At 49.1% G+C, this 19,075-nt stretch overlaps 7 protein-coding genes and 1 non-coding gene across 8 annotated transcripts; 5 read left to right on the forward strand and 3 right to left on the reverse strand.

Annotated features, from left to right (window-relative positions):
* Positions 1 to 1,340: 1,340 nt before the first annotated feature.
* Positions 1,341 to 1,730, reverse strand: LDX57_003014 (uncharacterized protein; the record flags this gene model as incomplete). Its single annotated transcript, XM_046084653.1, has 1 exon — positions 1,341 to 1,730. The coding sequence occupies one exon, from the start codon at positions 1,728 to 1,730 to the stop codon at positions 1,341 to 1,343; it is 390 nt and encodes a 129-aa protein (XP_045940616.1).
* Positions 1,731 to 2,619: 889 nt separating this feature from the next.
* LDX57_003015 (uncharacterized protein) lies at positions 2,620 to 4,295 on the reverse strand (the record flags this gene model as incomplete). Its single annotated transcript, XM_046084654.1, has 2 exons — positions 2,620 to 3,548; positions 3,953 to 4,295. The coding sequence occupies 2 exons, from the start codon at positions 4,293 to 4,295 to the stop codon at positions 2,620 to 2,622; spliced, it is 1,272 nt and encodes a 423-aa protein (XP_045940617.1).
* Positions 4,296 to 6,077: 1,782 nt separating this feature from the next.
* Positions 6,078 to 7,691, forward strand: LDX57_003016 (RCC1 domain-containing protein; the record flags this gene model as incomplete). Its single annotated transcript, XM_046084655.1, has 2 exons — positions 6,078 to 6,797; positions 6,849 to 7,691. 2 exons carry the CDS (start codon positions 6,078 to 6,080, stop codon positions 7,689 to 7,691), a joined length of 1,563 nt encoding a protein of 520 aa, XP_045940618.1.
* Positions 7,692 to 10,432: 2,741 nt separating this feature from the next.
* On the forward strand, positions 10,433 to 12,391 carry LDX57_003017 (uncharacterized protein). Its single transcript, XM_046084656.1, has 2 exons — positions 10,433 to 11,523; positions 11,603 to 12,391. Exons 1-2 carry the CDS (start codon positions 10,557 to 10,559, stop codon positions 12,031 to 12,033), a joined length of 1,398 nt encoding a protein of 465 aa, XP_045940619.1. The 5' UTR covers positions 10,433 to 10,556; the 3' UTR covers positions 12,034 to 12,391.
* A 1,104-nt stretch (positions 12,392 to 13,495) lies between these two features.
* Positions 13,496 to 13,789, reverse strand: LDX57_003018 (uncharacterized protein; the record flags this gene model as incomplete). Its single annotated transcript, XM_046084657.1, has 1 exon — positions 13,496 to 13,789. One exon carries the CDS (start codon positions 13,787 to 13,789, stop codon positions 13,496 to 13,498), a length of 294 nt encoding a protein of 97 aa, XP_045940620.1.
* A 933-nt stretch (positions 13,790 to 14,722) lies between these two features.
* LDX57_003019 (FAD-binding oxidoreductase) lies at positions 14,723 to 15,703 on the forward strand (the record flags this gene model as incomplete). The annotated part of the gene is made up of 4 exons (XM_046084658.1): positions 14,723 to 15,272; positions 15,333 to 15,394; positions 15,467 to 15,557; positions 15,636 to 15,703. 4 exons carry the CDS (start codon positions 14,723 to 14,725, stop codon positions 15,701 to 15,703), a joined length of 771 nt encoding a protein of 256 aa, XP_045940621.1.
* A 54-nt stretch (positions 15,704 to 15,757) lies between these two features.
* On the forward strand, positions 15,758 to 16,547 carry LDX57_003020 (uncharacterized protein; the record flags this gene model as incomplete). The annotated part of the gene is made up of 3 exons (XM_046084659.1): positions 15,758 to 15,963; positions 16,013 to 16,212; positions 16,270 to 16,547. 3 exons carry the CDS (start codon positions 15,758 to 15,760, stop codon positions 16,545 to 16,547), a joined length of 684 nt encoding a protein of 227 aa, XP_045940622.1.
* A 1,439-nt stretch (positions 16,548 to 17,986) lies between these two features.
* LDX57_003021 lies at positions 17,987 to 18,121 on the forward strand. Its single transcript has one exon. It is a non-coding gene; the product is annotated as a tRNA-Ala (tRNA).
* Positions 18,122 to 19,075: the final 954 nt, after the last annotated feature.

Below are 19,075 nucleotides of genomic sequence, written 5' to 3' on the forward strand. Positions count from 1 at the left end.
GGACCAAGACGCAAGCGGTTTTCAGAAACTAGTATTACTAGGAAATAGCGGATGTAAACAGCGCGGGGTCTTAACCAAAGCATCGTCGCTGGAGATATCAGTGGCATACTATGTATCGGTATATTCTCTAAGCTCAAAATCAGCATCGACCGTTGAAATGTGCCTCGATTGTAGGACAACTCACCGAAACGTCGTGCCATTGGCGTCCAGGCTTGGGCATGTCTAGAAGTGCCACGCATCGGGCTCTGGGCTCTTAGGACCCATGAGTCCGTGTCACAAGTTCCAACGCTCAGATCCTGGGCTTCCGGTATCTGCATGAACATATCCTGTTCAATATTGGCTCTGATCCTGTTGTTACGACTATCCCGGACAGACCACGCAAATGGCGTTTTTCCATGTCAGTCACTCCGGATGTGAACTAATCAAAGAAGGTCCTAGTCGCTCAGCTTGAATATGGACTTTTGTTATGTCGTGTGTTGTATGTGTTGTACTTGATGAGAACAGCCATCTGATGAACGAAGCCACTGGAAACACCGGAGCTTCAGTAAGTGACTGATTGATAGTCACGTCTCCACAGAGAGAAGGCCAGGAACCTGTTTCCTTATTGCCCTCGACTGGTCAGCTGTTAGAAGAGGGCGAAGGGCAAGTCATTTCCGCCGTCAGTGGCGGTTTGGGATGAGCTATAGAGGATAGACAGGCATACCGTATTCACCCATGCTGTACACCATCGGTATATATATTCCTGATAGCACCGTCTTATGCAGTTCGTTTGTTGTCAATGGGAAATTGAACGCGATGTTAAGGTGGCGCTCGGGTGTAGGGATTCTTTGTCCTTCGTTGGATGGAGTAATGAGGGAGTTATTAACGATGGATGGATGGGGTCAGATCTGAGAGATAGAAAACTCGGTAATAGCGATATTATCGGTGGGCAGTTGTCAGGGAAGAGAAAAGTAGGACTGGGAGAGAATTAGGAGAGAAACGGGGGGAGAAATGGGAGAAAAGGCCAGGTACGTAGACCCGCACCCGTAACTTCTTTATTCACTGTAGTCTCTTAAATTATCAGAAGAAAAGAAAACATGCAACTTCATTCACCGAACAGACGGACCAAAGTCTGCCTTGGCTGAATTCCATAACCCGATTGCGTACATAGTTTGATCATACATACTATCCTCAACGAAGTTATTTATCGGTAGTGGTAAAGGGTACCTATCATTATACTAACATACTATAATTTAATCTAATTTCGCAGAACTAGTTTGCCGGCTAGCCGCAAAAGTGCGCTATAGTAGGTACATGATAAAGTGGGTGGTCACTGGCAATGAGAACAAAACATAAATATATCAGACATCGAAAACCTCCGGAGCCTCCTGTGCTTCCGGAAGGATTTGCTTCATGTTGGAATGTAACTCAGGGTCGTCCTTCTTCAATGGCTTATCCATAGGAAAAACCTGTCGTCGCAACCTGTTGACCCATGGTACAAGCGGCTGATAGAATTCGGTAAAGTACTTCGTCGTCCGCTTGATGAAATTCCCTTCAATGTGAATCAAGCCAGTTTTGAGGTCAGAGAGCTCCACGGGGTCCGCGTAATTCCATATATCGAATCTTTCGACAACCCTAGCGCTTTCGTTTGGACCCTTGTAGTGAATACAAATCCAGAATAGGACCCAAAAAAGGGCCTCGAGGTCATGTCTGGAAGAGTGTTGTTCTCCCCGAAGCAATCCTATGGCCATAAATGCTCTTGTTCCTGTCTTAGCCTTTGCCCCAGAGGAACTATCTCTGTTTTCTTTGACAGCAAGGTCTAAGTCAACTAAAAAGCCTGGCCATGAAGAGCCCCCATCTTCGTTAATGATGAGATTCCCGGAAATATCACCTTGTAAGAGTCCAGTCTTTGAACGTAATGATTCATAACCTGCTGCTGTTAGTAGAAAACCTAGCAAAAGAAAGAGCGGCTTACCATCTAAGCAACATTCTAGTGCAGATAGCATAGAAACGCGTGATTTTGCTTTATAGATAGGAGTCCCATAATCGCGGATGATGACGACGATGAATCCTGTTTTGCGTTGCAGGGTTGTATCTGGATAGGCGAGCACGCTTGCTGGGCGGTACCTCTGCACCAATGCTGCTGGATGATCTTTTCGTGGGGCCAGCTCGCGTTCTACTACTTGCTTTTGCAGTAGCCTGGGATAGATCCAGTCCTCCTCGGACATTGTGGCGAATGTCGTCGACCTTCGTGTTGCTATGAACAGTTTCATGATAGTAGTACCTTGCCACATTGACCACACCTTTGTCTGTCGCTTCGCGCAAGAGATTGCCCTCATCCTCTAACACAGAATTATCCTTTTTCAGAATGGGCTTTCCAGCAGGTTGTAGCTCGCCCAGCAACACACGGCGCACGTTTCATAAGCTTATCAATGAAGCGTTTGCCATACTCTCTCTAATTCTGCGAAGGCAGTGTATGAATGAGTAAGTTTGATTCACGAGCGCTAACTTATCGGTTCTTCGGGCTTTTAGCTCACTAGCCATTCGGGAACTGGTATTCCGGTGACTACACTGCATTTCCCTTTCTTTCTCTATTTCACTCTTTCTTTCCCTCAATCTATCATCTATCTTCTCCTCCCCTCAGAATACTCTAGTAATGCTCCAACCCACGCTGATGATTTTAGTCACGACCAAAAGCACAGTCGACGTGGCATACGCAGCTCCACAGAATATTACCAGACCCGAATAATCAGTTTCCTCTCCTGACATCCCAGGGTTCTGCGCCCCCAAAATCTCCCCCGCAACGGGAATGGACACCAAGATCGCCAGACCGAAGATCGCCGTCGTCGTTCCGTACCGTTTCCCATAATCCTCGGTCCGCGAGATCTGCGCTATACACACCGGCGACAATCCTACTGCCGGACTGCTCCAGAACCCAAACAACGCCGCAAAAGTCACGATCGCGGCGGTGTCCTCTCCTGCTTTCATCCACAATGCAAGGACCAAGAGCATGCACACACTGCCGGTGACGATCATGACGTTGTAGCGGCCCCAGTGGTCGGCTACCAGTCCCGGAATGATTCGGCCGAAGATCAGCGTGGCGCTGAAGATGGACATGAGATTGTACGACAGGGAACCGGTGACCCCGTGGGAGGAAGCATAGGATGGAAGATAGGTGATCACGACCATCATACCCACCTCCGCGAAGCTGACCGCAACAGAGGCTACCGTGAAGACTGGTTCCCGGAGACATCGCACATCTATCGTGCTACCGGAAGTCTTGTTAGGAGGAAGTCGGGTTCGAACAAGAACCAGGCCGATGGCAAAGAACAGGATGGAAATGAATCCGAGGACTCGTATCGTCCACGGAAACCCGATCTTCTTGAGCAGTTCGCCCATCAAAGCGGAAAACAGGATGCTTCCAATGCCGCCGGAGGTTGTTGCTATCCCTGTGGCGAATCCTCGGCGCTTGAGATACCAGTGGTTGATCGTTCCGAGGCTTGGGGTCAAGATAGCTGACGAGGAAAGCCCACCCAGGATACTAAAGCCAAGTATAAATTGGTAATACTCTTGATGTTGTTAGCTTATTTTGTATCATGGTTGAGTGTGTATTCTGTGCATGTTGACCAGTAGCCTTCGAAACACTCAAAGCCCTGAGGCCTGCAACTCAAAGGACTGGTTGAAATATCTTGCAAATATCGTGCATTCGAAGCAGTTTGGAAAATTCCGTCTGTCATATAGATTGCGCATCTTGGGCATATCGTGTATACTATTGTGTATATTGCGCATTGGGGCTCTGGGGGTGTTGGGGGGTGTTGGGGCATATAGACCAGTACCTTCTGAGACACTCAAAGCCATTATAGCTGCGCACATGCCGACACATCCCGGAACAAAGGTATACTTCAGCCCGTAGGAGTCAAATAACGGTCCTGCCAATGATGATTAGATGGAATGCATACAGGGTTGTACCGACGGATTGGATTGGCATTCGCACCCACTTGGATACCGCCGAGCCAAAACAGACAGTTGTATAGGCTAAAGATCCACGATACTTTGGCCGTGGAGTGTTCCTTCAACTGGTTGTCTTCTAGCCATTCTTGCAGAATTCCGGTGATGTTCATCATCGCAAAGGTCGGAAAGAGCGCGCACCATACGCCAAACACCACCAACCAAGCGTGTCGTCCTCCTTCGGGATAGTCCGATAAGTCCTCGGCATATTCGATCGGCGCTTCAATTGCTCCAAGCTCGTAGTCCGGTCCCCGCGCGTGCTCGGGCACCGTCGAGACCGTGACCTGGGTGCCATCGGTTGAATGCATGGCGATATATGAGCGAAATCGTAATAACAAAATCTTCTCGAAATGATCCTGGATGGGTTCCAGGGGAGGGGGGTTTATCATAGAATTTCCCTGGTGGAGGAAGTAAAAGAATGGACCAGAGAAAATGGGCAATAGTCTTTGGCCGATCACTAAGCTATTCCTGTTTACCTGCTCAATTGAATGCCGGTATCCCTTGCGCCGATCGAATCTGCTTGACGTACTTACAAACATTCCAGCTCTCCTATATTACGCAGCCTTGTTTCAAATCTAGAAAGAATTTTGTGAAACTAGACAAAGCCAATGTCCGGCTTAGCGGGTCTGACTCCGTACAATTGCAGATTCTCTATACTGACATTGTGGGAAAGCATTCGATGATGGGAACTGATACATGTCGATCATTGTCGATATCACATTACAATGTCACATTGAAAGTGACGGGCAAAACAAAACAATTCTGACATCCATATTATGAATCAGACTCAGAAAAAGCAACGAAGGGAGAAATGTAGGGGATGCTTATTTCAACCGACTTTCTACTAATGCCGAAATCTTGATATCACATAGCCTTGCTTTCCAGTACTTCCCGGTCTTTTCCGTATATCCGTTAGACTTATACGGAGATGCTTCATTGCTTTCGTATGATCCTCCGTCTTCCTTTAGCTCGGTCGATATTGCGGTGTGTCTAAAGTAAGAAGCAAAGGAGAATTTCTGCAGGATACCTACTAGTGGACAATCAACCGTCCCCGACATGAAAATGCCGCGGAAGTCTGCAAGTCGGCATGTTCACTTTGCGGTCAGTTTCAACAAATCAAACTTCTGTGGGTCCAGGAACTTTTTAATAGCATGGTGAACACCGCGAGTACATGTGCGCAAGGCGCCGCTGGGATCATGCAATCTTTCGGGGACCATCGTTGAGCTTTCAGAAAGAGGTTACAACTTCCTTGGACAGATCAAAAGTTGACAAATAAGGGAGTTAGCACTTTGGTGTATACAGTCTACTAAATACTTTCAAAGACTTTTAGAACTATGGCGGAAGATTCAGTCCGCATCACTCTACACCTCCCCTCTGACTCATTTGGATATCGAATGACTCTCCGAAATCTAAATCTAGTTATTCATTGCACTTATTGAGGTACATGAGAATTCTCTATTGTCATCTTGGTCAATAATTGCAATGCATCTTTAGAAACAGGTCCGAAGGCATTGTCAACACTGTTTGACGTGTGAGATTCTTCCATTGATGTATAACCTTGTCTGGAATAGGACTACCAAATCCTCCTGGGCCTACCTACCTTCTAGATGGTTCATGATCAAAGTCAAATGAACCTCTGGTGTTTCAATGGAAACACCCGTTTCCACAAGATTGGAAGAACTATGATTCACTGTAGATCACCCGTCTTAAGGATGAATCCGTCATCATTCACCCCTAGGTGTGAAGTGAGCAATGAAGTAGAAGCATGAATACGGGCGTTGTTTCCTATATCTTTCATGTAAACGAATGTTGCAAGATTCGTTGTTGATTCTTTGTCTGTCAGGTGATCTCTGACGTGGGATCCTTCCAAAGGTTCTCTTTGTTCTTTCTTGACAACTGCCCTTCCTCCCAATCAAAACAATCACCCACTTTCTCTCACCTTTCTTACTCTCTCCTTCTACCCACAATCAAAACACAAAGCTTTTCCCAGCAGCAAGAGTATTTGTCTTTGTGAAATCTGTTTTTTTCCAAATTCAAACCCACTTCAAAATAAACCTTTTCCCTATCAACAATCTCCACCCAGCATCAACATGGCGAGACGCGCCTCACTGCGCAAGAAGAGCGCCCCCAACCCTCCACCAGCCCCGAAGCCCACCACCAAAAACGCCGCGATTGGCCGAAAGAGAAAGGCCCCAGCGGCAGCGGCGGCCGCCTCTGAAACCCCTGCAAGGGGCCCGAAGCGCCAGAAAGGTCAGTTCCCGAATGATCTCATCGGCGTGGACCTGACTGAGCTGAGCTGTCTGACTAATGGTGGTACAGCGTCTTCTACCATTTTCAACATCGTGCCTTCGAAGAAGTTCGATGTCTACGCCTGTGGAACCAACTGCTACGGCGAGCTTGGACTCGGCAACCTGTGGCGCAAGTCTGAGTTTGCGCGTCCCGTTTTGAACGCCAACCTGGCAGCTGAGACTGTCGGTGTCGTCCAGCTCGTAGTCGGTGGTATTCACTCGGCAGCCTTGACTTGTGACAACAAAATTATGACATGGGGAGTGAACGATGATGCCACCCTTGGAAGAGATACCAAGGAGGATTTGAAAGATGAAATCATGACCGATGCGAAGATCGAAGAAAGCGAAAGTGATGATGATGATGATGATGATGTCACCTTGAACATGAAAGAAGCAACACCCCTCCCCGTTGACTCCTCCCTCTTTCCGAAGGGAACTGTCTTTGCGCAGCTTTCTGCGACCGATAGTGCTACCTACGCCCTGACCACCGACGGCTTAGTCTATGGATGGGGCACATTTAGAGTACGTATTGCCCCCTTAACTGAGAGCCTGGTATACTGACTGATAATACAGGGCATCAACGGAGAAATCGGGTTTGCACCCCACAGCAATTTCAAACAACTCACTCCCCTCCTGATCCCGGGACTGAAGAACGTCACCAAGCTCGCCGCAGGAGCGCAACACATGTTGGCCTTGACTTCAGCCGGCACTGTGTACAGCTGGGGCTGCAACGAACAGTACCAGCTCGGACGCCGCCGAACCAGTCGTTCGCGTGACGTCCACCCTCTTATTCCCGACCAGTGCGCCTTGCCTGGCGGCGTGGTCGATATCGGTGCCGGTATGTACCACTCCTTCGCTGTCCACAAAACCGGCGCCGTGTACGGCTGGGGCTCCAACAACTTCGGCCAGGTCGGCATCGCGTCCAACGCCGGCGAAAATGACGCCATCATACCCTATCCTACCCGCGTCAAAAGTCTCAACAAAACTCCCAAGATCGTTCAGATCCACGGCGGCAAGGACCACAGCATCGCTGTCGATCAGACAGGCCAGTGCTTCACCTGGGGTCGCATTGAGAACAAGGCCCTGGGATATGACCCCGAAGTCCTCTCGCAGGACAAGATCATCTATGACTCCCGCGATAGACCTCGCATCTCTGTGCAGCCGCAGGCTATCCCCACCTTGGAAAACATCGTCTACGCCACCGCCGGCACCGATCACTCTTTTGCGATTTCCGCAGACGGAAACGCTTACTCTTGGGGCTTTAATGCCCAGTGCCAGGCTGGCAAACCATCGTCCACCGATGAAATCATCTTACCTACACTTCTTGACGGTAAACATATTGCCGGCAAGAGGTTGGTCTCCGCCTCGGCGGGAGGCCAGTTCAGTATTGTGCTCGGAGAACATGTCAGCGAATGAGCTTTTGAGGAATCTATGAAACGAAGAACAGGCTATTGTAAGTAAAGTTGAACCACGAAAAATCAGCGAGTGTACAGCAGTCAGGTTATGAGAGATTGGTGAGGAATACCAGTAGGAAATGAATGGATGTCAGTGAACAGGTTGTGAATGATTGGTGAACCAAAAATGAGGAATGATCAAAGTCATGTCATGTCGGTCGGCCGGCGTTTTTGTATTGCATTGCGTGTGCTGTTTCTTTTGTTTGAGTTTTGTTTCTCTCCATTTTTTCCTTTTCTCTTCTTTCTTTCCCTTTCTTTTCTTTTCACTTGTACAGAGTAACGGAATGTGCATATGCATAGAATGGCAGTTGTCCAGTGCAGTCTCTTTCGACGTGTAGAGTCAGGGGTTGCAACTGCAAGTCAGTATGGGTCAGAAAATAGAGTATTTTAAGCTAAGGGCAAGACTTTCGAATCCGCTCCACCTGATCTTACCGTGCAGGACCTCTAACTGCCTACGGAGTAGTTCAGGGGTTGTTTTTGCTTTTTATTCGATCCTGCGATGTGTTTGTCTCACCATTGACCAATTTGGAAACGAAATGAGAATGTGTCTAATCAACCCACCCTGTCTGAGACAACCATCTAATAGAGTTCTGGCGCAGCACAGCGACTACGGATTACGGAGTAGGTAGTACTACTAGTTAATGGTATAAATAGTTCACGCAGTGTCGTTCGTCTGACTTACTTGCCTCAGAAGTTAGCACTGAATTGAAAACTGAAGTAGCCGAACACAGACCACCCAATGTCCGACGTGTCTCAATTTCTTTTCATTTCTGGATCCGTAATCCATAATCCATTATCTAGTGGACTAGTTTATGGGGTAATTACTGTAATCAACCGAGGAGTATGTGCGAAATGCAGATGGAATTGGAAGCTGGATACCAGGGAGGTAATCAGGCCTCGTAAGCTGGCAGGTGGTTATTGGCGCCACAGTTGACTGCGGATATTTTGTTATGACAGCTCTTGATTCTTTCCTCGGCCTGTCTCCTTTTAGGAGAGGAAGTGTCCTTTTTTTTATTTTCATCGTGTTGTCTACTACTCCGTACTGTAGGTCGGGTTTCCTTCCTTCGTTGTCCACTTGACTTGAGTAACGAACTCAGCGTAGATATGAAGGACTGGACTGTGGCTGGAAATGAACCGATAATCAGAACGGGTGGAAGATGCAATCTCGGGACCAAAGTATATACCGAGAAAGAATCAAGCAGAGTGGAAACTGAAATGCGAAACCTGGCAGTTGACACCTGTCATTCAATTCAATTCGGGTGCTCCTCGAGTGTTACTGTCTCCAGCCTAGACTTGCCTATTCAACCGCCACGGTTACATGATGGGGGGCTGTGTGTGCAGGTGTCCAGGCTAAGGTTGCTAACGTTGGATGTGCGGAAAGGGGTTCTTTCAACTGTCTGACTGGCAAACTGATGAATTGTCTCCCTCATGGCTGAACCACTCGATCGAGTCCGTCCATTCGCGGGCCGTGCGCTAGACCTGATTCAGGGGGGGACAGCCGACAAGTTCAAGAGAAGTTGGGATCCTTTGATCTTTTGATCGGAGCAACTCACGAATGTAACGCTGCATCGAAAAAAAGCTTGTTTCTTTCTTGTTTTCTTTGTCTTCCTTTTTGACTGCTGCCTAGTACCATGATTAACCATATTTTAACAGGCAGAAATAACCGACATCAAGCCAAATCCAGCCCGTCCCGCCAAGAAGCCAACCGCCGAAAGTTTAGCGAGATCTCTCCAAGAGGCAAAAGATCTGAATCCTTGACGGGGAGACAAATCAATTGCGTGGACCCTGAGAACGCGGCTGCAAATCATTCTTAAAATAAAAGGACCAACTCTTGGCAGGTGGGGCGGGTGAAAACCCTTGGCGCTTGGCCCCCAATCTTTACGTCAGGGTCGATGATCTTGGGGCGGGACTGGAGGGGGAAGACTACGGTGTACAGGACACTTCGCTAGGGATATTGTCAGTTTGTCACAAATCAGAGAATTGAAGAGTTCATGAGAATGATCCGAACGGTGCCTTGATCTGATGGTGACAACAGTCAGATTAGGCGGAAGGATTCAGTTTCCGACCGGGGGACCCTGGTTTCAGGATTCGGGTACCTGGCCCGGTTAGCGTGGCGTCTATTTCGCCTGCCAACGCTTGATTCCAGGAATGTTTGGGGATGAGGGCACATGGAACTGATGATGATGAAGAGGAAGATGAAAGTGAATATACTGGCAAGGATCGTCTCCTCCCCATCAGGCAGGATCGACCGCGATCAGACCGGGCAACGCGTTATTCAGATCATCGGGAAAAACCTGGCAGTTCAAATTGGACCCTTTGAAGGTGGGACTGCAAACCCGTCTGGGAGTGGCTGAGCCTCAAGAGGGCCAAAGAGGATGGAGATGGAGAAACTACTCCGTTTGTTGACGGGGAACCCCAGGACAGACAAAAGGGAAAACTAGAAAATAGAATGAAATGAAGTGAAAGGCGGGAAATTGCGCCGCGAAAACACTTAATTTGGGTTTGCAGCAAGACGGTCCACCAAAGCTTGAAGACGTTTCAACCTCCTTTAAGGGACTACGCAAGTCGCAACTGATCGCCGCGTCATTCGCAGCCCCAGGCCAGACACCCCTGACCGTTTGCCCTCTCGCTTGATTTACGGCCTGGTCTGCGATAGCTCTTAGCTACCATCCCCTCTTTTGTATCTCTCTCTCTCTCTCTCTCTCTCTCCCCTCCTTTCCTTTTCTTTTTTCCTCTTCCCTTCTTTCCCCTCCTTTTTCCTCTCCATCCTACGATGCAATCAATCCCCCTCCCGGATTGACGTGCCCTCGGCCTTCCTTTCTGCTTCATGGCGCTCCCCAGCTGCTCTCGTTGGCGCCTACGACAAGGTTACTTTCTGTACCTCTTCTACGTCATCGGTATTCTCAGCACGTTTTGCATCGCTGCCATCTGGTATGGCGTCAATTCCGATCGCGACTACATCCACCCCCTCTTGACTCAACTCATCCCCGCCGGCCACTGCGCATGCCAGACCTCCACCACCTTTCAATGCTCCAGCTGTCTCTCCTGCTCGCAGCCCACGGCACTACCCCAACCTCCGTCGTCCCTCTGGGAATTTCAAGTCGCTCGCGATGGTAACAACGAAGCCTTGGATCGCAACCAATGCCAGGCCGCATTCCCCGGTCTGTTCGAGGACACCGCCCGCGCCGTGAGGTACTGGCGATCGCACGGCGCGCTGTCGACCGAGGAGTTGGACATGATTCGACTGGAATGGGGCATGGCACGGGCCTTCATCCACCGCGGCGAATTACATGTGGTGGCCGCGCGTGCCAAAGCGGAGGATCATCGGCGCAAAATCCTCGCCGTCTTGAGTTCCATCCATCGCGCGCTGGTCGCCGACGCCGATCGTGCCACGCGCCCGGACATCGAGTTTGTTTTCTCTGTCGAGGACAAGGTCGACGACGTCACCGACTCTGAGAACCCGGTTTGGGTGCTGGCGCGGTCCGCCTTCGAGGAGGCTGTCTGGCTAATGCCTGACTTTGGCTACTGGGCGTGGGAGAATATCCAGAACTCCATCGGGCCGTTTGACCAGGTTGTGGAGCGCGTTAAACGAGCCGACCTGTCGTGGCCCGAAAAGAAGCGCCAGCTAGTGTGGCGTGGGAAACCCAGTTTTGCCCCCAAGTTGCGTCGCGCCCTGATGGAGGCGGCGCGGGATAAGCCGTGGGGCGACGTCAAGCAGGTGGATTGGGATGACCGCACCAACATCCTGCGCATGGAAGATCATTGCCAATATATGTTCATAGCGCATGTGGAGGGTACGTTCAACTCTTCCCCTTTTCCGTCCAGCTTGAGCGAAATCGGAAAAAAAAAGTTACTGACCGTATCCTTATCAAGGTCGCTCGTATTCCGGCTCTCTCAAATATCGCCAAGCCTGCAACTCGGTTATCGTGGCCCACAAACTGCAATACATCCAGCACCACCACTACCTGCTCGTTCCCGACGGCCCCAACCAGAACTACGTCGAAGTGGAGCGCGACTTTAGTGACTTGTCCGACAAGATGAGCCCCTTGCTGAACGACTCCAGCCGCGCCGAGCGCATCGCCGCCAACAGCGTGCGCACCTTCCGCGATCGATACTTAACCAAGGCCGCCGAGGCCTGCTACTGGCGTAGCCTCTTCGACGGGTACGCCAGCGTCTGGAACAGCACCGTGCCCGTCTGGTCGGAGATCTACCAGCGCGAGCGAGGGCTACGATACGAGTCGTTCATCCTGTTGGATAGCCAGATGATGTTCGAATTTAAAGCCACCGGTGGTCACATGCCTTGAACGAATTACCTTTTACATTACATCTAACTGAACTAATCATATGGACGGAGGGGGAAGACAACATCATGCATAGTACTGGAGTTGGAGTTGGAGTTGGAGTTGGGAGTCTAAGCGCATATCTACACGAACAGGTGTACAAAGCCCTTGCATACCCTTTGCTTTTCTTTTCTTTCTTTTTTTTTCTCATTTCAATGGTCTTATTCCCTGGAGATACCTGATGAGCGTGCCCGGTTTTCTTCTCTGTTATCTGATTCCTTTTGACCACCATCTACCTGTCCGTGTCTTAGACCGAAGGTTGTCCACATACCGCTTGATCACATACTTGCTCAGAACAAATATACCCGTGTTTGAGATTATGTCACCTTACTCTTATCTACACGTAGACCCAAACCTAATACTGCTTATGTTTGCCCCGTAAACAACAGAAAAAACGCAACCTTGGATGACTGACTCATGTGACTCGGGCGGATACAGCTTCCGTGAACCTGGCCGGTCCCTACTCCCAATTCAACCCCATGGGGCATATTGATCGGTTGATAGGACCGTCCACCTGGCTTATTGATCACTCGTTACTACAATCCCTGTCGCGACTTCATCCCCAATTCCCTCATTATTTATATAGCATTGATTCTATTTAAATCTCATTCGCAGAGTCCGTCCCTTCTACGACGCACCATCACTCCCCACGGAAGAATCAATGCAACAAACTCGCGAGCGCATTATCAGCCACATCTCAGACCTTCCCAACGATTGTCTATCAAGGCTTCCCGAGTCAACTGCAATCCGAATCCTCGGCGACACTCCAAACTCCATCCTCCACCCCGCAGACTATCTAGAATCTCTATCTCCATTCGTCTCCACAATCCAAGACCATCTCCACAAACACCATCCATCTAACCCAGTCCGCTTCCTCGCTGTGAATATCTACCCCGGAAAGCACTCTTACTTCGTAGCCGACTTCAACAATACCTATTATGACTACGCAACAGCTCATGAGAATACGATCCCAGCCCCCGTCTACGTGCTTCGTCTATCGAAGCGAACGCCTACTCCTTTGGACACTTTTTTTTGGCGACGAATGCGTCTGAGATATGGAATACTTTGTTGTTACATCCTCGGCGAATCATGCTTCCATGTTTGACGGAAGAGGTGGATTCGATTTCATCCAAGGAGATTGTCACCATTGCATTAGAGAGCGAGAAGAAAAAAAGGATACATTACGTGTTCCGTCAAAGATCGGGCTTCTTGGTGTAATCTTCTGCGACAAGTGATTATCCAAGAACACAAAAAATATACGTATAAATCCAGGCCGTCACTGTTAGAATGACAAAGAAGTCTGTATGCGAGGGGAATCAGATTTACAGGACGTCCCAAATCAACTGTTTGAATAATACTCATCAGCGTCCGGTGGCACTTCCTTTTGGCCAACAAGCATCTACCCAGAATTGATGTCTTTGACGACCTAAACCTGGCCGTAGACATCTGTCACGTCAAGGAAGACCTTCCAAGCCTTCCGAACAGGTTCTGTAATTCCAGGTTGCAGCCGTCTTACAGCAAGCTCCAGGCACTCGCGTTCATAGTTGGCAATATCCAACAGTGACTGCTTCGCATTGTCGCTCCATTGGCTGCAGGCATCATACATCTCCTCTTTTTCTTGTGTATAACCCGCTTGCAACCCCGGAAAATTGATACTGTTGAGATTGTTCTCCTCCCGATCGCGGGAAACGGATCCATAGTCATTATACTGTCGGCACATTGTGGCCAAATGACGACAGACATCTTGAGCGAGGTACTGATTCCGTGTCCCAGAGAAGCAGTCGACACCGTTAGAGACTGAGGATGATACCAGGCACCGGAAAAGCTCAAATAAATAGGGACAGCTTGTGTGATCTGTCGAAGTAGTTCGCACCCATTCATAATATGTTTGCATCGGGAAAAAAAAAAGAGGTTTTTCAGCTGCCTTGTAGTGTGTGCTGAGACGTGTGTTATCTTCACCGTGAGTTATATGTGCTAGGAGAAAAGTTCACAAATCATGCGATACTCGTAGGCGTAGAGATTCTGGCGCTGATGCAACTGATACTTTGTTCATCACGAATCTAACAAAGGCTGAGAGTGTGCTGCGGGCTTCAGACAGCAGAGCTGCTTTTTCGCCATCCGTCCCTGGGAGGCCAAGAGCAAGATTTCAAATTGGTTCAATAAATGTTCTACTGCCTTTGATGCTGAGAAATGAGAAGGCACTGGACAACCAACCTGGCTTGTTATGGTCGCTTGGCTGGAATCAACACTTGAGATGTACCGGGATAGAAATTTCAATTCCTGACGCAGTCATCTTTGTAAAGTATCCAATAAACTAACAAAGAAAACCAACAAAAGAATCTACCAGTCCCAAAAGATGTTTCTATGTGAGAGGTTTGAGCAAAGTACCCATTAGCGAAACGATGATCCACGAGTGCCCTGAAAGCTTGGGAGCCCACGGCGCTAGTGTTCGTGATGGCGAGGCTATCTGTATAACTAGGTACCGGCTAACCTCCTCGGGCAACACCCGCAGACGCCAGGCGGGGTCTCAATGCATTTCTTTGTTTGCTCAGCCTGGGCAAACGGGGATCATAAGACAGGAGGGGCAGTGTTCTGCCTGGAACGAGCGCATGCGTTGAGGGGGTTTCTTTTAAGTAAGCCGATGTTTGTCCGGATGTCAGATCGGTTGAACAAAAAGACAAGTCGCAACCAATTTACCGCTCTTAAAAGACACCTGCCAAGGTCTCATTCCTCAAGTTCAACCTGCAGCACGCTTTCACACCTACAATGGCTCACGGCAACGAAGCAGCAGTTGAGAACTGCTTTTGCTGATCAGTTGGTGACTCCGGACGTGGAGGCGAAGTACCAGGAAGCTGTAGCAGTTCCCTGGTCCCAAACCTGCTGGACCCCCGCGGCCGGTTACCTCTATCTGAAAGGCTCCCAGGAGCTCACTCAAGCGGTGGACATTGTCAAAAGCACAGGATCCAAGTTCGCCATTCGCACCACCGGCCACAACCCAAACGCTGGATTTAGTAGTGCAGACGAAACTGCAATCGTGCTTGACATGCGTCAGTTCCAGTCCAAGGAGCTGACATCGGACGGCGTCGCTCGAGTTGGTTCGGGAAGCACTTGGGGCGAGGTGTATGCCTGGCTCGAGAAGCACAACTTGTCAGCCATTGGAGGCCGAGACCGGCAGGTCGGACTGGGAGGGTTCCTGCTGGGAGGTATGTATTGGCGTTGGAAAAGTACACACTTTGAGGTGTAGCGCTAACAATTGACAACAGGAGGCATGGGAGCCTTGCCCAATCTCTATGGACTCGGAGCAGACGGCGTGAAGAACTTCGAAGTGAGTGAAGCTTGAATTTTGCTTTCCTTTTGATTTTGCCTTCCTACAAAGCTCACAACTAAAAACCTTCAGATCCTGTTGGCCGACGGCAGACTGGTTAACGCAAACGCAAATGAGAACGCTGATCTCCACCGCGCTCTGAAGGGTGGTGGCTCCAACTTCGGTAGGTGGCATTCTTCATTCTCAGTCTGACCTGGATTGCGATATTTAGCAGACCCGAGCTTCCTAACCATTTGAACAGGCATCGTGACGCGGTTCGACCTTGAGACCCACCCATTGATCCATGTTCAGTATACTATCAATGCTTAAAACCCCGGGGACTATATTGCGATCAATAAAGCTACAGTGGCAGCTCAGAAGGCTATGGAAGAGGATCCCAAAATTGGACTGTTTACCAATTACAACAATGGCTTTGTCGCGGTCGGCATGCTTTATGGAGACACTCCGGCCGAGCCACCTGTCGCCTTCCAACAATTCCGCGAACTCAAAAGTCTGCTGACGACCGTTCTTCCTGTCACAAATGGAACTCTGCTGAGGCCATGGGCCATGTCCAGGATACCAGGAAGTAAGTGCGGGCAGAATATAGAATGCACTCAGCTCGTCGTTAATGCATAATAGGCGAGCCATTTGCACGGCCACCACCCAAATTTCGCAAGAGCTCTACAATGAAGTGTATAAATACTGGACTGAGGTTCGCAACGCTCTTCCGGCTGAACATATTCTTCACTATACCATCCAGCCAATGGGCACGGCTGGTGTCCAGGAAGGCAAGAGGCGTGAGGAGAATATTATGGGACACCAGAGCACTCCACAGATTTGTAAGTCCATATTAATCCATACTGTATCCCCAGAGCTAACATAACTTTGACGCAAAGGGTGGGTGTTTACGTGTGAATGGCCCAAGGACGGCGACGACACCGCTGCGCAAAATGCTGTGGACAAGATGCTCGAAAGAGTGCAGAGTTTGGCCCAGGAAAGGCAACTCTTACTTGACTACAGGTGCATGAGCTTTGCTCAAGCCTCTCAAAAGGTTTTGGGCAGCTACGGGGCCGAGAATACTCAGAGGATGCAGGACGTTGCAGCCAAGTACGACCCCGAGGGGGTATTCCAAAAGTTGCAGCACGGAGGCTTCCTCTTACGCAATAATGTCTAAGCGATGTCTCCCTTTGCAGTGGATAAGGGGCTTTGTAGCCCCGTTCTAAAGGGAAAGCGAGTCTAGAGCTTTGTTGGGTTGGGCTGCACACACACCATGAAGATCGCGCATTCGTTTTCTTCAAATCCCGTCATGCACAGCAATGGCCATACTCGGGGTAATCGGGTTTCGTGCGGTTTGATTCAACTTGGGGCCGCCAAGTCCTAGCTTCAATTTTCTCTCGAATGTAACCATGACCAATGTGTCTCTGTATTCATCAGTCCTTTTCATCACGTACTTTGGGGAAAGGTCAGATTGGACCTTGCTCTAGGTCATGCGAATTGGCTTAATCAGGATATAACGACGAACGGTGACCCATATTTTTTAGTTCATAGATTGGCGCTGCCTTTCGAGCTCCTGCATATAAGCGGCAGGTGTGTGCATGCAGTGTGAACGAGAGGGGTTATGCATATTGATCCAGCCCGCAGAAATTCTGGGGCCAAATGTTTCGGGATGTAAGATCTCGAGGCGGCAGGACCATGCACAGGTCTACCCAACTCCTATTATAGTTTCTTTGTGGAAGCCAGCGACACAATCCTATTCTCCTTCGTTGGTTTCCTCCCTCCCTCCCCCCTGTTCTCCTGTTGAATGCCACTCTGACTTTACTCGTTTACCTTGGTATCAGTCAATCCTCAAAGATTGGCTTACCAGGACATCACACTCAAAGATAGCACGCGTGTCCCTGCCAGATCGCGGCTCGCCTTCGCCAACTACGAGCACTCGATGGATCCCGAAATCTTACCCCGAACCGCTCGAGTTCGATCCAATGCGCAACTACCGCAAGCGCATGTCCTCTCCTGGCCAGCGAGACCTGCACAAGGCGGACATAACCCCATCCCAACAACCTTGCCTTCGGCTACGGCAACCAGGGCTGCGCTGGAAGGCAGTTTGCCGTTGCGGAGATTAAGCCGATCATGGCCCGTCTTCTCTATGAGTTCGAGTTTCGATTCCCCGGAGGTAAAGAGCGACCTAAGACTCAGCATGTAAACGAGAACTGTTTTACGGATCAGAGTATGACACTTATGATGAAGAGATTATGAATATAGATCTTGTCGGTTGTTTACTGTCATTGGGGGCGGGGGTTGTCAACGGACGGACGGTTGACTATGAGGTGAAACTTTGTGAAACCTTTTTGAGGTTGAGCATTTGGATACGTCGATATATGTCAAGAACATATTGTGAGATAGGTGATTAGCTTCTAGTGGTGCTGTCATTCAATGCTACTGGAAGTTTAAATTAAACTCTTGATGAGAATCCTTTTCTGTAGATGGTAAAACGCCAAGGCTATATTAGTTGTATACTCCGTCTGTACTACTAAATCTTGGCATTTATAAATCACCAGGAGAGTATTTCGGGGGGCAGGCACATTACTGTATAGATCGGCACAAATGGCCCTTATGGCCCTTGTGGCGCAATCGGTAGCGCGTAAGACTTGCAAGTACTCCCAAGGACCCCTTTACAGCAAACACGTTACTAACTATCTCTGCAGCTATATTGAGATCTTAAGGCTGTGGGTTCGATCCCCACCAGGGGCTTTCTTTCTTTCTTTTTTGTACCTGAAAGAAACGATTACCACGGTCTTCATCAAGTCAGTGGAACTGGGTGTCCGAGGTACCTCCTCATTCACATAGACGTTCAGAGCGCTAAGGGGGCCACCGATGTGATAAGAACAATCAATGATAAACTGATAGGCATGACTGAATTAATACAGAGAATTAGTTAATTTATATTCAACGAAACGAGGTTTTCCAAGGTGTTTTCTTTTTTTCTATCAGCGACAACGGGATAATAGATAGTAGTTATTATTAGATGTCTTTGGTGTCAGAAAAAGACCAATCCAATTTATTATATTATTACGACAATTAATGGTCATCATAGTTCTCTAATACGGCTGCTCTAAATCTCTCTGTCTTCGATTGAATTTAGTAGAGAGTCGTGTTGGGACATTGTGTGGTCTTTCGACACACACGACCCAAAATCCCCTCCAGCATTATCCTCATCATCTCTACATCCTTCGACTCGTCTTCCCATTTGCGTAGGGTCTTCAAGGACAGTTTGACCAGGCAAAATCAATCATCCGGGGGCTGCAAGCATGGCGTCTGAGCTGCTCTACTCCGATGGCTCCCGACTACGACCCCCAAAATCAACAGCGCCGCTTCAAATGAACCGCGGAGCACGAACCAAGTTCCACCATGTCGGAAGTGAACCGAATAATGGGGGATTAAAGCGGCGCAGAAGTCTATGCTTTGTTGGGCCAGAGACAACAACTCTTCGGCTTCTTGGCTGGTTTCGGTATCAAGTAATCCCGGATGGTGAAGTGCGACGTAGATTAAAGGTCGATGGATCTTCTCCCTGGATGACAGGTATCGACCGCGGAGAAAGAAGGATAGGTCGTTGGTTGGCGGCGTGGTAGGCCGGATTGGGGGTGGAAGGTGGGCAAACCTGGCTGTATTAACATGTGTCGGTGTTACTGATTCCTCGACTTACCA

Source organism: Aspergillus melleus (genome assembly GCF_016097325.1).
Source record: "Aspergillus melleus strain CBS 546.65 chromosome Unknown contig2, whole genome shotgun sequence".
Classification (NCBI taxonomy): domain Eukaryota; kingdom Fungi; phylum Ascomycota; class Eurotiomycetes; order Eurotiales; family Aspergillaceae; genus Aspergillus; species Aspergillus melleus.

Coding starts and splice junctions, on each gene's coding strand:
- LDX57_003017 (XM_046084656.1), top strand. CDS start 10,557: ATGGCGCTCCCCAGCTGCTCTCGTTGGCGCCTACGACAAGGTTACTTT. Junction 11,524..11,602: donor GTTCATAGCGCATGTGGAGG/GTACGTTCAACT, acceptor ATCCTTATCAAG/GTCGCTCGTATTCCGGCTCT.